Source organism: Gorilla gorilla, chromosome 1 (genome assembly GCF_029281585.2).
Source record: "Gorilla gorilla gorilla isolate KB3781 chromosome 1, NHGRI_mGorGor1-v2.1_pri, whole genome shotgun sequence".
Taxonomy (NCBI): Eukaryota; Metazoa; Chordata; class Mammalia; order Primates; family Hominidae; genus Gorilla; species Gorilla gorilla.
In genome coordinates this window covers 21,225,932-21,250,336 of record NC_073224.2, presented here as the reverse complement: position 1 = coordinate 21,250,336, position 24,405 = coordinate 21,225,932, and the positions used below count along the sequence as shown (strand labels likewise).

Sequence of the window (24,405 nt, the reverse complement as noted above, 5' to 3'; positions counted from 1 at the left end):
TGGGGAGAAGACCAGTGCCCCTCACAGTAAAAATTAGCTTAAAGAACAGAAAGAAAACTGTATGTAGACAAAATCTAGAGATCCATTTTAATTAGATCATTCGAAGGCAAACTCTGTCTTCTCACCACCCTCCAGATGGTCAGAATCTAGGTTTAGGAAATTACCTGGAAGAGAGGATATTCATGTTGCTGACAAGGTCACAGGCCTCATATAGAAGATTAGTCTGTCATCTTTATAAAGTTCTAGGGAAGATATTAAATGAGTCTCAGATTTTCCTTGATGTTTGTTTTTCCTCAAGCTATACCAGCTTAGAAGTATGAGTCCATTTAACTATTCACTTAGGAAAGCAGTTAGTATCCTTGTGCCTTTAATTAGAATAAGGCAGGAGGGAGCAGGTGGTACCAGTGGCACTCACCATATACATGTACAATGAGGATCCAGTTTATTCTACATCTTTTTAATATTTCGTTTCATAGCACGTTTGCTTTCTAAGGAAAAATACCATGGCCTTTTTGTTTGAGGACTCTGCATTTGCCAGTCTGAAACTCTCATAACTGGTTTTTTACAATCTGTTAGAATGACAAAATGATGTAAAATCACAGAGGGGGAAGGACAGGCGTGATTCACAGCTGCTCACGAAGAAGAAGGCATGGGTGGGCCCTCGCTTCATATGGCTTCTTCTCTAACTCGGACACGAAGCTGAGGTGGCCTTTTGACCAGGTCTTTAGATTGCACGGTTTCCATGTGCCATCCAGTTTTGGAGTGGTACCATTCACGGGCAGGCATCCAGAGCCCCAGGAAGCTGGCTGCATGCCACCTACAGAAAATGGAGCTCTGCACACAGCCGCGTAGCCGCGCTCACAAGAGGACAGAGACTGGTGGCAGGATTGGCCGTTTTATTAACTACCATGTTTGGGAATGGGCCTTGGGTCTACTAGAGGAAGCTGCCGAGATGCTTAGAAGATGAAGTATGGCATTCTTTTCTTTGTATACAATTAGAAGACATGTCTGTAATCACCTCATTTGGCTGGTACGGAAGTGGGGGTGGGAAGCTCTCTTTTCAGAGTGGAATAGTTGCTGAATTTTGTGTTTACCTGTTGTAAGGATTTGGGAAAATGGCATGGAGCAAACAGTGTCCTGCAAAGTGTTAACAACCATTCATAGGTATTTGACTTTATAATGAGTGATTTTCTACAAAGTTACATCAAATGAAACTTTTGTGGTTACAATGTATTGTAAAATATATTCCTATAACCACCAGAATTTTTCATTTAAATATTTTCTAATATAAGGACTTACTGTCTAATATATTTGTATAGTAATTTGTTAATTTAATAATATTTATTAAACATCTACCACATACTGGAAACAGCTCCAGGCACCGTAGATAAAATGGGGAAGAAAACAAATTCACAGAACTTTCTCCTGGGGAGGGACACACAGAGAGAAGCAGGAAGTCCTTAGAAGGCATGGAAATGGGTGTTTGGGAAGTAGAGGACACCATGGGAGTATGTTGTGGAGTCACCCAGTTGGGGGGAGAGAGATGATCATGAATGGTTGTCAGTTCAGCTCAAGCAGTGGATGCTCCATTTAGAGGGAACAGCTGGGACACAAGCCTGGAGAGTGGGCTGTTTGAAGACTTGAAAGACGCTTGGTATGTCTGGGGCAGGGCGTAGAAAACAAGGGAGGAGGGAGAGAGATTAAAGAACCACAGAGTTTCCACAAGCTACAGTAGAGCAAAATCTCAGGGGAGGAGTTACAAGGAAATGGGATCCGGGCTGCATCCCAGGACCAATAATTGTGGCCAGGGGAGGAGGTATTCTTAACTGGCCACATGTTAGGTGTGGAGTTAGCCTCACACAAATTAAATGATTCTCCAAAGCAATTCAAGCCACCATTACCAGAAGAAAGGGGAGTGGATTTTAGATAGGAAAAATCAGTAGCTGGCCACTAAAGCTAATGTTCTTAGCACAAACAAATTTTCAAAATTCACAACAGAAGGAATATTCTGAGATACCTTTAGGAAAGAATTTCACATGCTCTGAGTTTGCTCTAGTTTTCATCCTTTGTAGTGAACCTAATGATAAGATTCAGCATAAATTCATCTATTTTTAATTTCGTATATTATTTATATTTTAAAATCTTTATTTGAGATGGGATCTCACTTTGTTGCCCATGCTGGGGTGCAGTGGTGCGATCATAGCTCACTGCTACCTCTAATTCCTGGGCTCAAGGGATCCTCCTGCTTCAGCCTCCCAAGTAGCCGATACTACAGGTGTGTACCGCCACGCCGGGCTAATTAAAAAAAAAATAGGTTTTTGTAGAGACGGGCTCTTGCTGTGTTGCCTGTGCTCATCTCAAATTCCTGGGCTCAAGCGATCCTCCTGCTTCAGCTTCTCAAAGTGCTGGCATTATAGGTGTGAGCCATCGCACCCAGCTAATCTTTATTTTTTGACTATATATTGGTGTCTTCCATTTTTTCACAATAATGTAATAAATATTTTGTAACTTTAATTTCATCTGTTAAACATTGAGAAAGCTACAAATGTTAGAGGAATGTGAAAGCTCAGAAGATAGATTTTCAAGTAAGAATCTGAGCCCAGTAAATTATAATAGCTAGTCAGGTTTTCCAGGACTAATTATTATCTTATTCTCGCTAATCCTAGTTTTAATATTTAATAGTTTCTCTGGTTTATTTTGCACATCTATTAGTTGGTGGCTTAAACTCAGATCTTCCCTGTGGAGCGTGGTGAATAGGTTACAAGTGTGAGGAGATGCCGGTTTGCTCTTCTCTCTGGGTGGTGGGTTGAGCCCAAGGTGGTCAGTCTGTTAACTGTGCCTCTAGTCTGAGCATGTTCCTTTTTGACTCCCTTGTGCTGTACAGATACTGGTATTTCAATATATGCCATGACACGGAAAAGAAAGGAAGGTAGGGTTTGTCCTCATTATTTGGATGGCATTTATTTTATAAATAAAAGGATAAAGGAGTTTCAAAGCAATGATTAAAGTGGTTCTTTGCATTTCGTGGATGCATTTGTTAATGTCATTTCTAGTTGGGGACTGGTTATGTACAAGAGTACAACTTTCTAGTGCATTATGCCACAAGTGACCTGTAAAATAAAGGCCCCTGGAAATAGAAAACACTGCAATTTACCCATATGTTTGTACACACTTGATCTAATTACTCTTCTCTTTAATTACAAATATTTTTCTGTGAATTTATTCTTTCTTTATTTAGACACAAACATTTTCAGGTGTTACATATTTTCCAAACTCATGACAGGCTATATTACTCATTGGCAGAAGAATGAAAGAACCACTTTACCTCTTCTGAACAAAAGCTATAATATAGCCAGTTTTCTTCATCCTTCACCAAAGCATAAGGAATATTAATAACTTAATTCGGTTTGAAAATGTTAAAATCCCAACTAGCTAAACAGCATAAAAACTCTTTCCAGTGGACTCCTAATGGCTTTGAGATGAGCATGTGGTAATGTCTTAGAATAGCAGATATTTTTCTTATGGTGGCAGTTGCTTTCTCTCTACCATAAAAAAAAAAATTTAGGGATGACAACGTATCGTCTACTCTCAGAGCTGTTCCATAATGGAGGAAATAAAATGATATTTTAGGATATGGCAAACAGGGAAAATGAGTAGCCAGATACTGACATGCACAGGACAGAACAGACACACTATCCCATGGTTTTCAGAAAGATAAGATAAATGACTGCATCTTACCTAATTCTCTTAGAATTATTGTGTTTAAAAGGATCAAGGATGATTGGATTATAGTTATTTCCTACACAGTTTAGGCTATTATCAAATCCATTCCTGGAGACTGAAAAACTGACAACTGAGGTACAGTTGTATCTCACTACCCAGTATCTCACTACTGCAATGTATTTGATGTATCAGATACCAGATCCTTGAAGATCTCTTCCCACTTAAAGGAGGATCTGTGTGAGTTCTAATTTGACTACAAGTGATCACTATGAAAACTTGTTAATGTCTTGTATTGACCATTTTGCTGTGGGACATTTTGAGTTTAACTGTTTTGAAAGAAACTAAACTAATAATACTGAAACCCATTATATACATGACTTGTGCTGCTCTTGTAGCCAATTCATGCATTGAAATACTTCATGAATCCCTAGTTTAAGCCAGGCTACCTTAATGGTTAATGCTGGTACACAGTTGAAAGGCATGGTTCTTGGCTTAGAGGAACTTGAAGTCAGTAAGTTGGTAAACAGCAATTAGAGATAAGGAAAATTACTCTGTTGGATATAGACGGAGAGCTGTGGGATCACAACATTCTTTGCTTAGATGCAATTAGGGTGGGAGACATCCTAGGAAAGTTTCTTAGATGAGTTAATACCTGATTGTATGGTGTGAATTTTATCTAGCTATGTAGAGAAGGAAGACGGTGTTCCAGGGAGGAGTGTTACGAACAGTGCTGTGGATCATGAAACTTCGTGGGCGGAAGCAGAGGGGAAAGACAGATACGAAATTTATCATAGAATGTGTTCAACTTGAAGCATATTAATTGCTAATGGCTACTTCCTATCTCTTAATTCAGGTGAAGGAAATACTCGTGACCAGCCAGATGTCTTAAGGAATGCTTTTGAAAAGAACAGAGGCGTACAACATTATTACGACAACAGAGAAGCAAGTTGGCTTTGAAGAAACTGTATTCTGAGGATGTTGTTTGCTTTGGGCTAAAAAAAGAAAAAATACAACTACAGACAAAGCCTTTATATCTGCAAGTATTATGGCGTGGTCAGTAGCAATGTAATTAGATTTACATCAGTCTTCCTGGTGAGACTTGGAGGCTCTTCCTCGGTAGACATGAGTGACCCAAGGCAGTCACAAGAAGAGAAGCACAAGCTAGGCAGAGCCTCTTCAAAGTTCAAGGATCCCCCTAGAATCATGCAGTCAGATGATTATTTTGCTCGGAAATTTAAAGCCATTAATGGCAACATGGGACCCACTACTTCTTTAAATGCCTCGAATTCCAATGAGACTGGCGGTGGTGGTCCGGCTAATGGTACCCCAGCTGTGCCCAAGATGGGTGTGAGAGCAAGGGTGTCTGAATGGCCTCCTAAAAAGGACTGTTCCAAGGAGCTAACATGCAAGGCACTGTGGGAAAGCCGGTCTCAGACCAGTTATGAAAGCATCACTTCCGTCCTGCAGAATGGGCAGAGTGACCAGAGTGAAGGTCAGCAAGATGAACAGCTCGATCTGGACTTCGTGGAGGCCAAGTACACAATCGGAGACATCTTTGTCCATTCCCCCCAAAGAGGACTTCACCCCATAAGACAGAGGAGCAATAGTGATGTCACTATCAGTGACATTGATGCCGAAGATGTCTTAGACCAAAATGCAGTCAACCCCAACACCGGGGCTGCCCTGCACAGGGAGTACGGAAGTACTTCATCCATCGACAGGCAAGGCTTATCTGGTGAAAACTTTTTCGCTATGCTCAGAGGATACCGAGTAGAAAATTATGACCACAAAGCAATGGTCCCTTTTGGGTTCCCTGAATTTTTCCGCTGTGACCCTGCAATCTCTCCGAGCCTTCATGCAGCAGCACAGATTTCTAGGGGAGAATTTGTCCGCATCTCAGGATTAGATTACGTGGACAGTGCCCTCCTGATGGGGAGAGACAGGGACAAGCCTTTCAAACGGAGGTTGAAATCAGAGTCGGTGGAAACATCTCTCTTCCGAAAGCTTCGAACTGTTAAAAGTGAGCACGAAACTTTGAAGTTCACATCTGAGCTGGAGGAGAGCCGACTGGAGAGGGGCATTCGCCCTTGGAATTGTCAGCGATGTTTTGCACATTATGATGTCCAGAGCATTTTGTTTAATATCAACGAAGCCATGGCTACGAGGGCTAATGTGGGGAAAAGGAAAAACATAACCACTGGGGCTTCTGCAGCATCCCAGACTCAGACGCCTACGGGCCAGACAGGCAACTGTGAGTCCCCTTTAGGGAGCAAGGAGGACCTCAACTCCAAAGAGAACCTGGATGCCGATGAGGGTGACGGGAAAAGTAACGACCTCGTCCTTAGTTGTCCTTACTTTAGAAATGAGACTGGAGGGGAAGGCGACAGGCGGATTGCGCTCTCTCGAGCCAACTCATCCTCTTTCAGTTCTGGGGAAAGCTGCTCTTTCGAATCGTCACTCAGCTCTCACTGCACAAATGCAGGTGTCTCGGTCTTGGAAGTGCCCAGAGAAAACCAGCCCATTCACAGGGAGAAAGTGAAGCGCTACATCATAGAACACATTGACCTTGGGGCCTATTATTACCGCAAATTCTTCTATGGGAAAGGTAAGGAAGAGCCCTGGGCGTTTGCATGTGTCTCGGGAGTAGTTTTTTAAGAACCAGTCACAATGTTTTGCTTTGTGTTGGAGCATCTTCCTCAGAGTGTCCAAGGCCATAGTCCACTGGGCCTGACCTTGTACTCCATCATGATCCCTCCATAGCTTCCAGGCTAATTTTTTCTTTAGAAAACTGCAATTCCATGCCTTTGTTGATGGGTAGTCCTTAATGTGTAAATGCCCTTTTGGTTTCTCTTTCTGTCATTCTTTGTCTGCCAATTTGTGATCATCACAAATTCAGACTTGGTTTAGATTTCATCCCTTGTAAGAAGTCTTCCCTGATTAATTCTGTCCTCCTCCTATTCTTCTGAATAATCTCTTATGCTGCTTACAGTGGAAAATTCTGTGTTTCCCTCACCTCTCTAATCTTTCTGTACTTTGCTTCTCCAGCGTTGCTGTATGTGTTGGACATGTTAAATCTTTGTTGAAAGAATGCCTGAATTACCACAACACACAAATTTTGTTTTCATGTAGTTCTATAGATGGGCTTAAATGTTAAGACACAAGTGATAAATTACTTAATTCTATGTCAAATAAATGGTTTTTGCTTTACGTATATCTTCAGGCTTGAAGGATGCATTCTTCAGAGGTCATGTAGTTGAATCCTCAACCTTTAAATAAGTGTCCCTAATGATCCCAGGGCTAGGAGAATCTTCTCTGATTTAAAGACCTACAGAGAAACAGGTTCCACATGTGTCAGTAACACATGCCAAGGAAAACACTCCGGCACCTCTCACCACCTTCTTATTGGGTGCAGCTGGTGTCCTTCACGCCTTCATTATAGTGCAGCTTACTTTTCAGAGCTATATTTTTCTGTCTTCGGTTTCACCCATCAGCCCTCTTCCTGCTCCCAGGGATCCAGGGATAACCTCACAGAGTGCCTGAGGAGGCAGAGGGTGGGCCCCGCTACTCTCCTTCTCCTGTTTCTCAGTGCATAAACTATTCTGCTTCTAGCGCAGATAACTGGGAGCTCACTGTACTTTTATTTTTTTATTTTTTATTTTTACTTTAAGTTCTGGGATACATGTTCTGAACGTGCAGGTTTTTTACGTAGTTATACATGTGCTATGGTGGTTTGCTGCACCTGTCAACCCATCATCTGGGTTTTAAGCCCTGAATGCATTAGGTGTTTGTCCTAAAGCTCTCCCTCCTGCTTATGAGTGAGAACATGCAGTGTTTGGTTTTCTATTCCTGTGTTAGTTTGCTGAGAATGATGGTTTCCAGCTTCATCCATGTCCCTGCAAAGGACATGAGCTCATTCTTTTTTATGGCTACATAGTATCCATGGTGTATATGTATGGTAGTTTCTTTATCCAGTCTATCATTGATGGGCATTGGGGTTGGTTCCAAGTCTTTGGTATTGTAAATAGTGCTGCAATAAACATATGTGTGCATGTGCCTTTATAGTAGAATGATTTATAATCCTTTGGGTATATACCCAGTAATGACATTGCTGGGTCAAATGGTATTTCTGGTTCTAGATCCTTGAGGAATCGCCACACTGTCTTCCACAATAGCTGAACTAATTTACACTCCCACCAACAGTGTAAAAACGTTCCTATTTGTCCACATCCTCTCCAGCATCTGTTTCCTGACTTTAATGATCGCCATTCTAATTGGCCTGAGATGGTATCTCATTGAGGTTTTGATTTGCATTTCTTTAATGACCAGTGATGATGAGCTTTTTTCATATGTTTGTTGGCCGCATAAATGTCTTCTTTTGAGAAGTGTCTGTTCATATCCTTTGCCCACTTTTTGATGGGGTTGTTTTGTTCTTGTAAATTTGTTTCAGTTCCTTGTAGATTCTGGATATTAGCCCTTGTCAGATGGACAGATTGCAAAAATTTTCTCCCATTCTGTAGGTTGCTTGTTGCCTCTGATGATAGTTTCTTTTGCTGTGTAGAAGCTCTTTAGTTTAATTAGATCCCATTTGTCATTTTTGGCTTTTGTTGTCATTGCTTTTGCTGTTTTAGTCATGAAGTCTTTGCCCATGCCTATGTCCTGAATGGTATTGCCTAGGTTTTCTTCTAGGGCTTTTATGGTTTTAGATTTTAATTTCATCAGTATTGGTTTCTGTCTTGAGAATATTTGCGTAATTTTTGACTGTAGTTTGTTTTATTGGAGTGGGTTGGGGAGGGTGGGTAACACAGACCTTAGGAGGTCACTCTGTCCACTTCAGTCCCTTATAACGTTAAACCACTGTGAAGCCTGTTTATTACTTTTTCTCATGGAGTATATAGGCTTAAAAGAATTTGTCTGCCAGATAAATTGTGATTATTAATAATTCCCCCTCCTGTTTTTGCATCAATCCAGACTTAGCATGTCTTTTGTAATCACATTATGACAACATATGATTCAGAGAAACGATCTGATGCAATAAAGCTAAATAAACAGATATTTACACTGCATCTGGTCACTTAGTGTGAATTGTCTCTCTGTCCTCATACTGATGACATAATAGGACTGAAATAATTTTGTCAACAGATCTTGGTCCCCTGTTGTGTCTCCTTTCCTCTCCTCCACCCTGAATTTCGGTCTTGGCTTCAGGTGTGCCTCAGTGTTAACACCATAGTTACTTCCTTCCAGCCAGTGGAATCGAAGAATCCTGGACCTGCTTTTTTGTCTCTGCTGTGAAAATAACTCATAACCCTCATGCCTGTGTTCATGCAGAGGTATCACATTATATCACACTGCTCAAGGATGCTCTCTAGGTGGAAGTTAGTTATTTTTGGAAAGGGAGATGGAGAGATAGGCTTCCTAATTAAGGTTATTTTTATTGATGAAGCCATGGCTGCCAATTCTTAATAAAATAAAGTCTGTTGGATTTATTATGCCCTGAAATCCCCAGGTAATTAGTCATTCTGGCTAGCTGAGTTTTGTAAATAGTTTGTGATTCAGACTTTGAAATACTAGAACATAAAATTATATATATGTTCATATTTATGCCAAGACTTAGTGCCAGCGTCTCATTCATATGCTATTGCACATGTCTGAGTGTAAGTGGAATGAAAAACTGTTGTTTTGTGCACCCCGGTCACCACCATTTGATTCATTAATGTCCCCAGGGTCTGTTCCCCGAGATGATTTTAGGTTGCTAGATTCTGTTAGTTTTCTTGACTGCTGCTTGTAGTTTTTCTCTTGAATTCTCAACTGTCACTTCTTGGTGGTTTTAAAGACTCCTCTGCAAGTGATTTATTTCCTCCACCTTTTCTGATGAGCTACTTAGTTTTTCAAGAGCATTGCAAATGACATCATCAAACTGCTTAGGTTTGAATGTGAAATAAATAAGCTCCAAAGAAGAATCTGAGTGTAGACACCCTGTCAGTGAATTGTGGGTGGATGTACGCTTATCGTTTGGCATTTTGGTGCTGTTGGGCACACTCTCTGGTTCTGAGCTTTGCAGTGGATTTATAAACGAGTCAGAAAGCAGAATTCTAGACTACAGTCACGCATCAGTTAACAACAGGGATATGGTCTGAGAAATGTGTTATTAGGCAATTTCGTCATTGCGTGAACATCATAGAGTGTACTTACACAATCCTAGATGATATATATCTTTATTCGTATATATATATATATTTTTTCATATGGAAAACCAAATGTCCCAGCACCATTACTGAATATCAGACATTTCCCCTTATTCATCTGCACTGCCAATATCAAGTGCCATGCATCAGATTTCTATATATGCTCCATCATGATTTTATGGGACCACCGTCATGTATGTGGTCCATTGTTGACCGAAATATCCCTATGCGGTACATGACTGTGCTTTGCAAAGCCCACAAAATGAGGGAGTGGGGAGGCAATCCCTGAGATCCCTTTGTCTTCAGTGTTCTGTGATTCTGTGCTGTGGAAGGTGCTGTTGTGCCAACAGATGGGCTCAGGAGCTGGGGAAGGAGCGGCCACCAGGAGCGAGAAGAAGGCCGAGCCCCGGCTGCTCTGTTCTCTCTCCAGCGCAGCTGTGAACTGTGTCCTGCCTCCTCCTATATTTAGCTCTTCCCCTGTGGTCCAGTGTGACTTCAAAGTGAAATTGGCTACAATGGCATCTGCTCCTGCTCTTGCTGGTCTCTTGTTGAGCCATTAAGGACTCCAGGCAGAGGCAGCAGCCCAGATTCTTAAGTGAAAAGTACAGTGAGGTGGAGGCCTCCTATGGTATGGGAGTAAATTCCCATTCCCGCTTCAGCCACTGGACACAGCTGTGCAAGACCCTTCTGTCTGCAAACATCACGAGTTGGGTGAGCTTCATTGTATTTAAAAACAGAGGGCCTGGGCAGACTGGCACAGATAACGATGTTTTTGAGATAGCTTTTTTCTTTCCCTTTTTTGCTTTTCCCTTCTCTCAAGGATTTTCTCTTTGGAAACTGACTTTCAGGGATCTATCTTTCAATACTTTCCAGAGTGATTTTATTTTGTTCTGTGCTTCAGGGTTCTGTGTAAAACTTCATTTTCAAGAGAATTAACTGGCTCCCAATCACGGCAAATGTTTAAAGTGCGAAACTTTAATAATGTGATTTCTTCTTTATTGGGTAGTTAATGTGAAATGTCTGCTTTTGATGCTGAGGTGTATTTCTGTGACACATCATCACTGAAAGGCTGCTGAATAACTTTGTGAAAGGATTTCTGCAGGGGAGTGGCAGAACACAGGAAACTGTGTGACAACATCGCTTGCCCAGGCAAATCCATCTGTAGCTTTCAGTGAAATAGCTTTTCTTTTTTCTTGAAGACAGAGTCTCGCTCTGTTGCCCAGGCTGGTGTGCAGTGGCGCAATCTTGGCTCACTGCAACCTCTGCCTCCCGGGTTCAAGCAATTCTCCTGCCTCAGCCTCCCAAGTAGCTGGGATTACAGACATGTGCCACCACGCCTGGCTAATTTTTGTATTTTTAGTAGAGATGGGGTTTCGCCATGTTGGCCAGGCTGGTCTCGAACGCCTGTCTTTAGGTGATCCACCCACCTCAGCCTCCCAGAGTGCTGGGATTACAGGCGTGAGCCACTGCACCTGGCCGAAACAGCTTTTTTAAAAGCAGTGAGGATAGTAGCAAGTAGAGTGAATGCCCAATAAGTCCCTTCCTTTCACGGGTGATAACCATGAAGACACATTGGTGCCGTTTGTCACATTACTGTTTCTCTGATGGGACTCATTGTGAATGTGCCATTTGCTGCTGCTTTGAAAAGCTTTGCATTTGTGAAACAGGCTGTGACAAAGGGTCCCTTAGATAGGGATTCTAGTTGTGCTTGACCACGGTCAGTCATGTGAGCATCAGTGAGTCTGGTTTCCATTGTAGCAGAGCAGCAGGCTTTGCCTCCTTCTGGACCTGCTTGGCACTGCACACTGCCAACAACAGTGGGGCTAGTGCTGGAACTGTGTGGCAGAACCCAGACACTGTGTGTTGACACGTGAGGGCTCCCCCGCTTGGTGACGAAATCCTTAACTTGTTAAGAAGTTGTGCACCTAGTGGGTTACTCAGGAGTTCTAAAATGGTTCTGTGCCCTACTTTATGCCACCCAGACTAGAATAGTTCTAGGAGGCAAAGTGAGTAATATTTGGGTAAAGAGAGGTTAAAACCAGATGGGAGGATGAAGCTGGGCCTCCGTGGTGACTCAGGAGTGAAGTGAAAAGTGGCTAAATCATTGTCTGAGCCTTTGGGAACATTGTTTTGCTAGAGCCATTCTGCTGGCACAGGAGCGCGTGTTCCTCTGAATGTAGTGGGGGAAAATGCGGAATCAGATTGACGAATCTATATCTTTTTTTCATTTAGAATTTTTAAATGGTATATAAATGTCATATGATGGTTATAGGAAAATAAGAAAATGTAGAGAAGCAAGAAATAAAGTCTCCCCAAATTCATCAGCTATAGTCACCATTAACATTTCGTCATTATCCTTGAAGGCTTTTCTGATGCAAATAAATTTATGTAAATGGAGCTTACTCCTGCTATTACTGTGGAACTTGCTTTTGATGATCATCCTTCCATGTCATTATGTATAGAACTGCATCTGCATTTTAAGAGCCATTATCAATTATCGTTATCTGCACTGAATGCATGAGGAGATGCCAGGTATTTACCAGCCATGATCTGGGCAGATAAGTTAATGACTGTGTTTGCTTTACTTGAGAGAGAAACTTACCAGCTTGATAGAAGCACAGTAATAGGGGAAGATGCATAATTTCCTGTCCCCTTGTAGATGCAATACCTCTACAAAACAACTTACCAGATACATTAGTAAATGTCCATTTTTGTAAAGAAATCTTTACTTGAAAAAGTAATTTATCATTATAAGAGTTTAAGTCAGTGTCCCACCACCTTCCTACTTGGATGTGGGCTGCATTTAGTGACTCACTTGCAAAAGGTATCTTATGGAAAGACAGGGACAAATAATTTTACAATGGAGTAGCCTGGCAAACACTACCTCCCTAGGTCACCAAGGTCACCATCAACAGTGGTAAGTCCTGTGGGTAGCTTGTACCCCGGGTATGAATGACTCTTCTGCAGGCTTCCTCTCCAAATCTATAACCCCAGTACAATTAGGGGAAAACATTAGAAAAATTCCAAATGAAGGGCATTCTGCAAAATCCCTGACTGGTACCCAAAGCTGTCCAGGTCATCAAAAGCAGGGAAAGTCTGAGAAAAAAAAAAAAATCACAGACCGTAAGAGCCTTAGGGGACATGACAACTAAATGGAATGTGGTACCCTGGGTGGAATCCTGTACAGAAAAAGGACATTCCATTAAAAACTAAGGAAATCTGAATAAAGTATGGACATTAGTTAATAACATAACAGTATTGATTCATTCATCATAACAAATGTACCAAAATAATGTAAGATGTTAACAACTGGGAAACTGGGAGATGGGTATAAGGGAACTCTGCTATTTACAGCTTTTCTAGAAATCTAAAAGAATTCTGAAATAAAAAGTTAAAAATTTTACAAATGTAAGTCATAAGTGCTCATATATTTAAAATTATGATCTATTTCTTTAAGACAAGAAGAAAGAATTTGTAAGTAGTTCCTATAAATAACAAACTTAAAGCTTTATGTTGCTTTATTGAACGACCATAGAATTCTTGTAAGCAGCCAACTTCACTGTTTCTGGTTACTGCTCTCTTACCTAGCTCTTTGTAAACCCACCCTTTCCTCCAGTGCTAATTTTTATCATTAGTATTTTAACTGAAGAATAATATGTCCTGCTAAATGAACAAATAGATTCTTCTAGAATTTGTGTAATAACCCTCTTACCTCTCTTGATACCAATTTAACCGTTTTTTGGCTGGGGAATTATCTTTCTGCCATTAGGTAAAAGTGTCCATCCATTTTAATTATAGTTGGAGGTCAACTCTTGGTAAATAGAGGTCTGTGAATGGCGGGCAAATGACATCACTGAAGGCAGAGTGCACACTGAGGTTCACATCCCAACTCAATTTGGGGCAAATCCTTGAACTACTTTGTGCCCTAGTCAATCATCTGTAAAATGGGATGATAATAATACAAATCCCCCCTGTAAAGGGCTTAGAGCAGTGCTTGTCAATAGCATGCCCCCCTGCTTCCCAGGGTTACTTAAATAAATGTGTAAGACTTTTCCCTCTAAAAAGAAACTATTGTTCACACCACTGCTACAGGCTTTAGAGGGCAATACTTTCTTTTAGTGGTTCAAAGATGAAGAGAGAAACAAGTAGAACCATATGGCAGAGAGGGCTGGGGAAAGGTGTCTGGTGAAGTCCATCACCCCATTCCAAACACACTCACTTAAGTGTCACTAATGTGACAGTTGTAGGCGGGCCTACACCTTTACATATCAAATGAACTTCACTGCTGAGTGATGCATGGCTGCATTTGCTTTGAATTTCATGCCTGGTGGCTGTTTTTGCCTTCTGATTTTATACAGTCATTGACGAAAATTAATAGGGAGTTGGACACTATTAAATTCATACGGGTGAACAGAGTGCCATCTAACAATAGTACTATTCTAAGATACACATTCCTCCCTCTGAAGACGTAATCGACTGAGTTCTTCACCTCTCTCCCTGGCCAGTATTGCCTCCCCAAACGGAGGTCCCGTCGAGTCCCACGGGCGCCCTTAATGGGGAGGAATTGCCCAGATACACATGAGATTCAGCACCAAGGGCTGTGGTCGCACGGGCTCCGTGTGGCCGTCGGTGGAAAACACCGGGGCTTTCTCTCTTGCAGAGGTGCCGTATCTGGACAGTCACAGTTCCCATACACCACAGTGTTGCAGGAACCCGCAAAGGGCTGTATGCTATTTCAAAACCTACTGACTCTCTGGCCCCAAAAAGTCTTCAGTCAGTTACTGGGGAAGAAGAACGAATGCCCTATTATTTCCTTGGGAAAAGGAATAAGACTTAATATTTCTTTACAGTTTGACTCACATGGCATTTAACTGACAACACTTGTTGGCATTTTGCTGCTGGTACAGTAAGTTGGAAGTAAAGGTCTTTGGAGCATTAGTTCTTAAAGAATGTAGAAACTTAGTTTAAACACTTTGTATTTGTTTAGATCCAAAATTTATTTCACTATTTGTCCCACTTAATTAAAATAAAAGCTGGACAGCCATCCTGTTATCAGTGGGCTCCACCTCTCTTCTTTGAAGTGGTGAGGCCTTTCATACTTTCCTAGTGTTTTCTTCTTCCTTTTGAGCAAATACTAACAATACAGGTTATGAAAAGAAGCCTTTAATAATCTGCCTTCCTTCCTTCTTCAGTCTTTTCATTTTTCACTCTAGCTTTCCTTGAAATCATGTTTTTCAAGATACCGTTTTTATGTCAAGGATACATTTGTTGTCTCATCTTTAAGTTGTGTTCACTTTCCTGTATTAATTAATTTTTGTAATTTAAACCTTTGCATGAATTTTTTTATCCTCAAGCTGCTTTCCGTGAGAGAACACTAGAGCCGGACTGCCTGGGTTTGCATCCTCACTGTCCCACCAGATTGTGACTTTGAGCGAGTCACTTAACCTTTCTGCCTCAGTGTTGTCTGTAAGAATAGTTGTGCCTCCTCATAAGTAGACAGGATGAACTGAGTTTATTTTTGTGAAAGATACTTAATATTATTGTCTTCACTGTAATGCCTTGGATTTTTCAAGCTTAGCAAATACCTTGGTTAAATTTGGGTCAAAAGAGCAAAAATTTACATGACAAAAATCTATGTTTTTCAAAACTTCCTGGTAAATTCGGTAATTTAATCCAGGAAACACTAACAAAGGTGTTTGATACTTCTTGAGGTTGTTGAGTTACTTTTTTTTTTTTTTCTTTCTGAGATGGAGTCTCGCTCTGTTGCCCAGGCTGGAGTGCAGTGGCACGATCTCGGCTCACTGCAACCTCCACCTCCCAGGTTCATGCATTTCTCGTGCCTCAGCCTCCTGAGTAGCTGGGACTGCAAGCATGCGCCACCATGCCTGGCTAGTTCGTTTATTTTTAATAGAGACGGGGTTTGCCATGTTGGCCAGGCTGGTCTTGAGCTCCTAGCCTCAAGTGATCCACCTGCCTCGGCCTTCCAAAGTGCTGGGATTGCAGGTGTGAGCCACTGCTCCCGGCCTGTTGAATTACTCTTGTGGGTTTTTTTTGGTTTTTGTTGTTGTTGTTGTTGTTATTTTTTGTTTTGAGACGGAGTCTCGCTCCATCTCATAGGCTGGAGTGCAGTGGCACAATCTTGGCTCACTGCAACCTCTGCCTCCCGGGTTCAAGCGATTCTCCTGCCTCAGCCTCCCGAGTAGCTGGGATTACAGACATGCACCACCACACTCAGCTTATTTATTAGTATTTTTTAGGTGTATTGTAGAGACTGGGCCTTGCAGTGATGCCCAGACTGATCTCAAACTCCTGGCCTCAAGCAATCCTTCTCCTTCTGCCTCCCAAAGTGCTGGGATTATAGGCTGGAGCCACTATGCCCTGCCCTCATTTACTTACTTATTGTCCCCTTTTCACTTTTTAAAAAATAACTCTAGAGTGTTCGAAAAAAGGGAAGTGATTTAAAATACACATAATTGTTTGGAGAGAAAGGTGAAAGAAGATACATCATAGATAGGAATTGAAAGAGCATTTAACTGCCTATGTAACCCAGATCAGCAGAGAGTAGGCAATTAAATGATCAACTAGTGGTTGAGAGAACAAAGAACCTTTAAAATGCATTTTATGGCAAAATAGCAAGCTAGCTTCTGCTGTGCATATTAACAAAGTAAAGGACTAGAGGATACAGGTGCACAGTTGTTTGTTGCCTTGGTGTACTTATAAATGGTGCTGTGGTCACTGGATGCTAACAGCTTTGATAAATCCTGTAAGGCAGAGCTGTGAGTGAATGTCTTTTACGTACCTGGCCTCAAGAGGCCCTGCAGAGATGTGATCCTTAACTGGTCAATTCATTAGTGAGTTACCACTTAAACCTCTCTTCTAAGATATCACCGTATCTAGAAACAGCTTTTGGGCTAGGGTCTGATGTACCACCCCTGCCCCCATTTTTTTTCCCTGTGAGCTAAAATTATTATTTATTTCTTTACTGAACAGTTACAATGCACCACAGAAATGCACTGAATCTCATCTTCATTTCCTGCACTGCGATCTTGTTAGCTGATTTTTTTATCTTGCCCTGTTGTATTTGCATGATAGGTGGATTTTCATTCAGCTTCTCAACAGTCTTTTCATACCTTCTGTTCTGCCAAGGAAGGATTTCATTTGATTTACCCTTGAAGCAATTTTATGGAAATCTTCTGCCCGGAATAAGAACAGACTCTGGGTGGGTGAGGGTCTGAATGCACACAACCCTGGGAAGCCTTGCTCGTTGTCCTCTGCCCAAGATGGGAAGGGCCTCTTGCCATGCAGATAAACAAGGAGGTCTTTCCTGAAAGGGGGATGCAGGATATCATTTGAAAAGGGCAACTATTTCCCTCCTGGTGGTTATGGGAGGGGGCACAGTCTCTGTATGTCCTAATGGTATGTGGAGATGCCCTTTGTAAAAGCTAGGCAGCCTCTTACATTATTGAATAGAAGATTTTGATTTCTTTGGAAACACATCCAGGTAACCTACTGTATTCTTTGGTGAAACCAAAAGCATTGTGAGCCCTTAGAAGATGATTAGGAGACATAAAAGCTGTGAGTCTGCAGGTGTGACGCTTATAAACAGCAGGAACTTCATCTCTGTGTTTGCAATAAGAAAGTGGATGTCTGTGTGAGACAGAGAGAGGAAAATGGGTCTGTGACATGGATTGGCAAGGTAGGCATGAAGGGAATTTTTTTTTAATCACCTGCCATCTTTGATAAAAAGGGGAATATACAAATTTTAGATTCCCAAACTTTTAAAAGTATAATTTATGACAGAAATTACTCAGTGAAGTATATACACCACTTCTTAAAAAAGACTTCTGTGAGTGCAGTGTAACCTCTCCAGGTGATTCTGGGTCAGCATTTTGAGATTAAAAGTGGGAATCACCTTCAGGCTGACCCATGAACTGTGCCAGAGTTTTGGGCTCAAAATCAAAATACTCGATGATGCAGTTTATTTTATGTGCGCTCTTTTGTTTTGATTTTTTTTTTTTGCCAGTAACATGCCTGCTGTCAACTATAATACCCCTCCCAGGTCAATGATGGTGTTGTATGGATTAGATATATTAGGAGCCAGGAGGATTCTGAGGTTAAGAAAGGTTCTGTAACTAACCCAAGGTAAAGCCCAGATTAGGCAACCAGTAAGTAAGCTTTTTATAATTATAACATTGCACAGTAAATGGATTTGAGACTGCTGGTTAATTAAGGCAAATTGAAAACATGTTATCTCTTCCCCTTCCAGAATACCAATAAAAATGACAGTGAAGGAATTTTAAAAATGGGCATAATGCCACAAAGTAAAAAAGCACCAGGGAGAAGCAGCCGAAGGAAGGCAGGGTATATGAAAGCAGGTGGAAGAGCAAGACCACTCCTAGTAGATTGAGAGAGCCAGCCTCCTGCGTCCCCCATCGTGGGTGGTCACGGGAAGAGGGTAGAGGCCATCAAGAAGTGAGTCAGGCCATGCCACAGAGCCAGGCACCCTTGGATAAGGGCTTAGGGGAGTGAAAACAGGGCTGGTTACATGCTTTATAAAAGGCCAGATTCTCTCTCCTCCCCCTATAGCTAGTTTACTATTTGCCCCTCTCTCAGGTGGGAAATAAGATTTATTCTGGAGAAATGGAACAACAGGCCCAGTAAAGGGCAGGACTAAGGCACTTAACTAAAGTGGGTACTTAGTGAAAGTCAACACAATGAGGTGCTCAGCCCCACCCCATTATTTGAGCTCAATATTTCTAGACAGGAGACTGGAGGTGCCTTCCCTGGGACACTCACTGGCCCAAGAAGAAGATGCACCTGTCTTATGGCTGGACCCTGCCTGACCAGCCTAACAAGGCACAGCTCAGAGATGTGGTAGGGTCAGTGCCAGACCACATCAATATGATGAATATTGTAATAAAGTGAGTCACACAATGTTTTTGGTTTCATGGTGCATATAAAAGTTGTTTATACTGTAGTCTACTATGCAGATAGTGCTATATCTAAAAGAACAGTGTACGTATCTTAATGTAAAAATGCTTCATTGCATTAGCCGGGCGTGGTGGTAGGCGCCTGTAGTTCCAGCTACTCAGGAGGCTGAGGCAGGAGAATGTTGTGAACCTGGGAGGCAGAGCTTGCAGTGAGCCAAGATTGCGCCACTGCACTCCAGCCTGGGCGACAGAGCGAGACTCCGTCTCACAAAAAAAAAAAAAAAAAAAAAAAACTTCATTGCTAAAAAGTGCTAACAATCACTGAGCCTTCAGCAAGTCAACCTTTCATCTGATGGAGGATCTTGCCTCCACGTTGATGGCTGTTGGCTGATCAGGATGGTGGGTGTTGAAGGTTAGGACGGCTGTGACAATTTCTTAAAACAACAGTGAAGTTTGCCACATTGATTGAATCTTTCTTTTAGGAAAGATTTTTCCATGGCATACGATGCTATTTGATAGCATTTGACCCACAGTAGAACGTCTTTCAAAATTGGAAACTCTGCCACTGTTGAATCTACCAAGTTTATGCAATATTCTAAATTCTTTGTTGTTATTTCAACAACGTTCACAGCATCTTCACCAGGAGTGGATTCCATCAGAAGAAACCACTTTCTTTGCTCATCCATAAAAAGCAACTCCTCATATGTATAAGTTTGATCATGAGATTATAGCAATTCAATCAGATCTTCAGGCTCAATTTCTAATTCTAGTTCTCTTGCTATTTCTACCACATCTGCAATACTTCCTCCAGTGAACTCTTGAATCCCTCAAAGTCATCCACGAGGGTTGGAGCCACCTTCTAAATTTCTGTTAAGTTTATATTTTAACATCCTCTCATGAATCATAAACGTTCTTAATGGCATCTGGAATGATGAATCCCTTCCGGGTTTCCAATTTTATCTGCCCAAATCCATCAGAGGAATCTCTATGTATGGCGGCTGTAGCCTTACAAAATGTATTTCTTAGATAATAAGACTTAAAAGCCAGAAATACTCTGATTCATGGGCTACAGAATGAATGTGGTGTTAGCAGGCATGAAAACAACAGTAATCTCCTTACATATTTCCGTCAGAGCTCTTGGGTGATGAGATGCGTTGTCAATAAGCAGTAATATTTTGAAAGGAATGTTTTTTGTCTCAGAACTAGTACTCAACAGTGGGCTTAAAATAGTCAGTAAACCAGGGAGGCTGAGGCAGGAGAATGGCGTCAGCCCGGGAGGTGGAGTTTGCAGTGAGCCAAGATCGCGCCACTGTACTCCAGCGTGGGCAACAGAGCGAGACTCCGTCTCAAAAAAAAAAAAAAAAAAAAAGTCAGTAAACCATACTGTAAACAGATGTGCTGTCATCTAGGCTCTGTTCTGCTGATAGAGCACAGGGAGAGTAGTTTGGCATAATTCTTAAGGGCCCTAGGGTTTTCCAAATGATCAATAAGCATTGGCTTCAACTTAAAGCCACCAGCTGTGTTAGCCACTAGCAAGAGAGTCAAGCCTATCCTTTGAAGCTTTGAAACTAGGCATTGACATCCTCTCTCTAGCTATGAAAATTCTGGATGGCATCTTCTTTTATTAGAAGGCTGTTTCATCTGTACTGAAAGTGTGTTGTTTATCGTAGCCACTGTCATCTGTTATCTTACCTAAATAACTTGCTGGCTAACTTGGTATAGCTTCACTCCGTCAGCTCTTGCTGCTTCACCTTGCACTTACCTCGTGGAGATAGCTTCTTACCTTAAGCCTCATGAACCAGCCTCTGCTAGCTTCCAATTTTTCTTCTGCACCTTCCTCACCTCTGTCAGCCTTCATAGAATTGAAGAGAGATAGGGCCTTGCTCTGGATTAGGCTTTTGCTTAAGGGACGTGTAACTGCTTTTGTCTTCTATCCAGACCACTCTTTCTTCATATCAGCAGTAAGGCTGTTTTGCTTCTTAATCGTGTGTTCTCTGAAGTAGCACTTTTACTTTCTTTCAAGAACTTTTTCTTTGCATTCACTACTTGGTTCACTGTTGGTTCAAGAGGCCTAGCTTTCAGCCTGTCTCAGCTATTGACATGCCATCCTCACTAAGCGTAATCGTTTTTAGCTTTTCATTTAGAGTGAAACAGGTGTGACTCTTCTTTCATTTTAACTCTTAGGGGCCATTGTAGGGTTATTATCTGGCCTAATTTCAATGTTACTGTGTCTCCAGGGAAAGTAGGGCAATTGAGGAGTGTAATTTCTGTCTCTTTCCTATATTATTACCCCCACGGCACTAAAACATTTTGAAGCAGGCTATGTTTGTATCCCCAGTATTTATCAGTTTCTGGCACACAGTTGAGACATCCACTGTTCAACATTTGAATAAGTGAATTAAAGTGGATTAAGTATATTTGGAAGGCTAAATAATGGCCTCCAGAGGTGTCCAGGTCCTAATCCCTGGAATTTGTGTACACTCCCTCATGGCAAAAGAGACTTTGCAGTTGTGGTTAAGTTAGGGATCTTGAGATAGGGAGATATCCCGGATTATCCAGGCGGGACCTGGCTGGGACCTAAATGCAATCACAGGTGTCCTTATAGGAGGAAAACAGAGGGAAATTTGACTACAGAAGAGAAAGGCAATGTGACCACTGAAACAAGTTGCTAGGCTGCTTGCTGTGAAGATGGAGGAAGGGCCATGAGCCAAGAAACATAAGGAATGTAGGTCTAGAAGCTGGAGAAGGCAAGGAAATGGATTTTTCCTCTAGAGCTGCCCAGGGGAATGCAGTCACTCCAGAACCTTGATTTTTGCTTATTGAAACTGACTTCTGAGCTCCAGAGCTGTGTGCAGTAAATGGAGTTGTTTTAAGCCAGAAGTTTATTAAAAATTTGGAAATTTGTTACAGCGGTAGGACATGATAGGTCTATTGCCATGTAAGTTCCAATAGATATATAAGTTCTCAGTTTTATAAATACTTCAAGAAATTGTATTGCTCCGGTCACTGAGAGAAATGCCTGCTGCAGCCTCCAAGATGCTTCACACTGTTTTATCACTTCCTGGCATGAAATGAGCTACCTCCTTGTTTTTATTTCGATATTCCTGCTTGAGGTCAGATATAACCATTGCTTTTGGACAATACCAGAGGAGGCTACTTTTAGTTCAGTGATTCAAGAACAGTTTATTAGGCACCTGTCATTTATTAGGCACTACAACACTAAGGCCTCGGGTTGTAAAATTGGAAGGATTTGGCCTTTTTGGAGGTGAGGGGAGTATTTCCAGTGGAAATGATGTTTGGATTGAGTCTTGAATGATGAGTAAGAAGAACGTCAAGTGAAGAAAAGTGGAAGACATTCCAGGCAGAGGGAGCAGGATTGGTGCCATGAACGGTGGAGCGTGCTTCCCTAGACCTTTGTGAGTCAGGGGATTTGTGAGAGAAGAGCCTGGAGGAAGCTTGGGATGGTATCACTGAGGAATGTAAAGGAGAAGATGGGCAAGTAGTTGGAAAGATAGAAGATAGACATTCCTATAAGTATAAAGACAGAGACAGAATCAGAAAGGTCTAAAGCTGGAGTCTTGAGAAACACTCATGCTGTAAGGAGAGGCCAGAGGAGGAGCCATGCCGGACACCCAGAATGAAAGACCAGAAAGCAATCTCACCCGGAAGGGAGATGCCATAGTAGTGGAGGAGTAGAGGGCCCCAGCCAAGAAGTGAGTGGCCACTAGTGTCATATAGCAGACAGCTCCGGCAGGAGGAGACCTGGAAGATAGTTGAATTTGGCAACAAGACCTTGAGTGGAGCTATAGCATGGCAGAAAGTTTGGTGCAGATTGAGGATTAAATAGTAATTAAGGAAACAGTAATGAGAGAGGATGATGACTTGAGGAATAGGTACTGTCCCCACTGACAGGCTATGGGGGAGTGAAATGGTCATGGCGTCTGTCTGTGCAGAAGGCCCCGTCCATTTGCAAGGACCACTGGCCCTTCCCCCCATTGACTCTGCCTCTCTCCAGTTTTTAAAACTGAAGGTATATTTTATGTACAGTAAAATTTACTTTTCTAAAATGTGCACTTCTGAGAGTTTTGAGAAGTAAATATGGTGTTACCATTGCCACAATCAGTGTAGAATAGCTTTGTGACCTCAGAACGTTCTCCCATGCCTCCTCTGTAGTTGGCCCTTTGCTCTCCCTTCCAGCCCCTGGCAGCCATGGCTCTGTTTTCTGTCCTTGTGGCACCTGCTGAGTATGAGAGCAGTACACATATGATCATTTTATGTTGTCATGTATTAGAATTAGTGATTTGATTTTCTTAATCTGGTGCTCTCTATCTTACCATAAAAGGTAGTTTTATGTATTTACTCTTGTACTCCCTACAATAATTTGAAATTCTTTTGGATCTTGTTATGGGGCTCATCAAATACCAAATATAGAATTGAGTATTTTTGCAAGTAACTTTTTGAAATGTGTTAAAAGAAGGAAGCTTTTGTCTTATGACTGTTGTATTTTTGTGTGCTTTGTGAATATTTTTCTTAATGCATTTGGCTTATGATGCATTTGGCCCATTGAGGGAAAAACGAAAGTTATTGTCAGGATGGTTAATTAACTGCAACTGAGAGTATTCCAAAATGATTTAGTTTTAAGTTTAAAATTGCATTTTCCATTGGATCTACTGCCATGGGTCCAGTAATCACTAATGCCAGCTTAATATAGTGACAGTGTACTACTTAGTTGAGTAGTCTGAAGTAGACAATTAACTTTTAGTCTATGTTTTCATTGAATATCTTTTTTTTTTTTTTTTTGCCTGCTTCTGGATCAGCTCTTCTTAAAACCAGATCTTTGTTTATGTGTGCTTAATGTCACTGGAGCTTTTTATGTTTGTAATAGTTACCTTAGCCATTATCAGTACACAATACAGCCATGCATCGCTTAAGAACAGAGATATGTTCTGAGAAATGCATCCTTAGGCAATTTCATCATTGTGCAAATGCCGTAGAGTGTGCTTACAGAAACCTAGATGGGATAGCCTGTACATGTGGGCTCTGTGGTATTGCATATTACTCCTAGGCTACAAACCTGCACAGCATGTTACTGTACTGAATACTGTAGGCAGTTGTAACACAATGGTAAGTATTTTTGTATCTAAACATAGAAAAGGTATAGTAAAAATACTGTATGAAAGATCAAAAGTGGTACACCTGTATAGGGCACTTACCATGAATGGAGCTTGCAGGACTGACTAAAATCCGCTCTGCGTGAGTCAGTGATTGAGTAGTGAGTTAATGTAGGACATTATGCTACTGCAGACTTTATAAACACTTTACATTAGGCAACACTACGTTTATAAAAAAGTTTACTTAATAATTAACCTTAGCTTACAGTAACTTTTCTACTTTATAACTTTATTTTTTTAACTTTTTTACTCTTTTGTAGTAACACTTAGCTTAATGCACACATTGTACAATTATACAAAAATGCTTTCTTTGTATCTATTATTTCTCATTCTGTAAGCTTTTTTCTACTTAAAAGAATTTACTTTTCTGAACTTTTTTTTGGCTTTGAGTAATATGTT

At 41.4% G+C, this 24,405-nt stretch overlaps 1 protein-coding gene across 12 annotated transcripts in view; it reads left to right on the top strand.

Annotated features, from left to right (window-relative positions):
• The window catches only part of SIPA1L2 (signal induced proliferation associated 1 like 2), a 233,408-nt gene that overhangs the window by 110,553 nt on the left and 98,450 nt on the right, over nucleotides 1-24,405 (top strand). For all 12 annotated transcript variants that reach the window (XM_063707850.1, XM_055372969.2, XM_055372999.2 and 9 more), the window contains one exon: nucleotides 4,577-6,328. In XM_063707850.1, coding sequence (XP_063563920.1) covers nucleotides 4,846-6,328 — 1,483 coding nt within the window. In that variant the 5' untranslated portion in view covers nucleotides 4,577-4,845. The remainder of the gene's footprint in view (nucleotides 1-4,576; nucleotides 6,329-24,405) is intronic.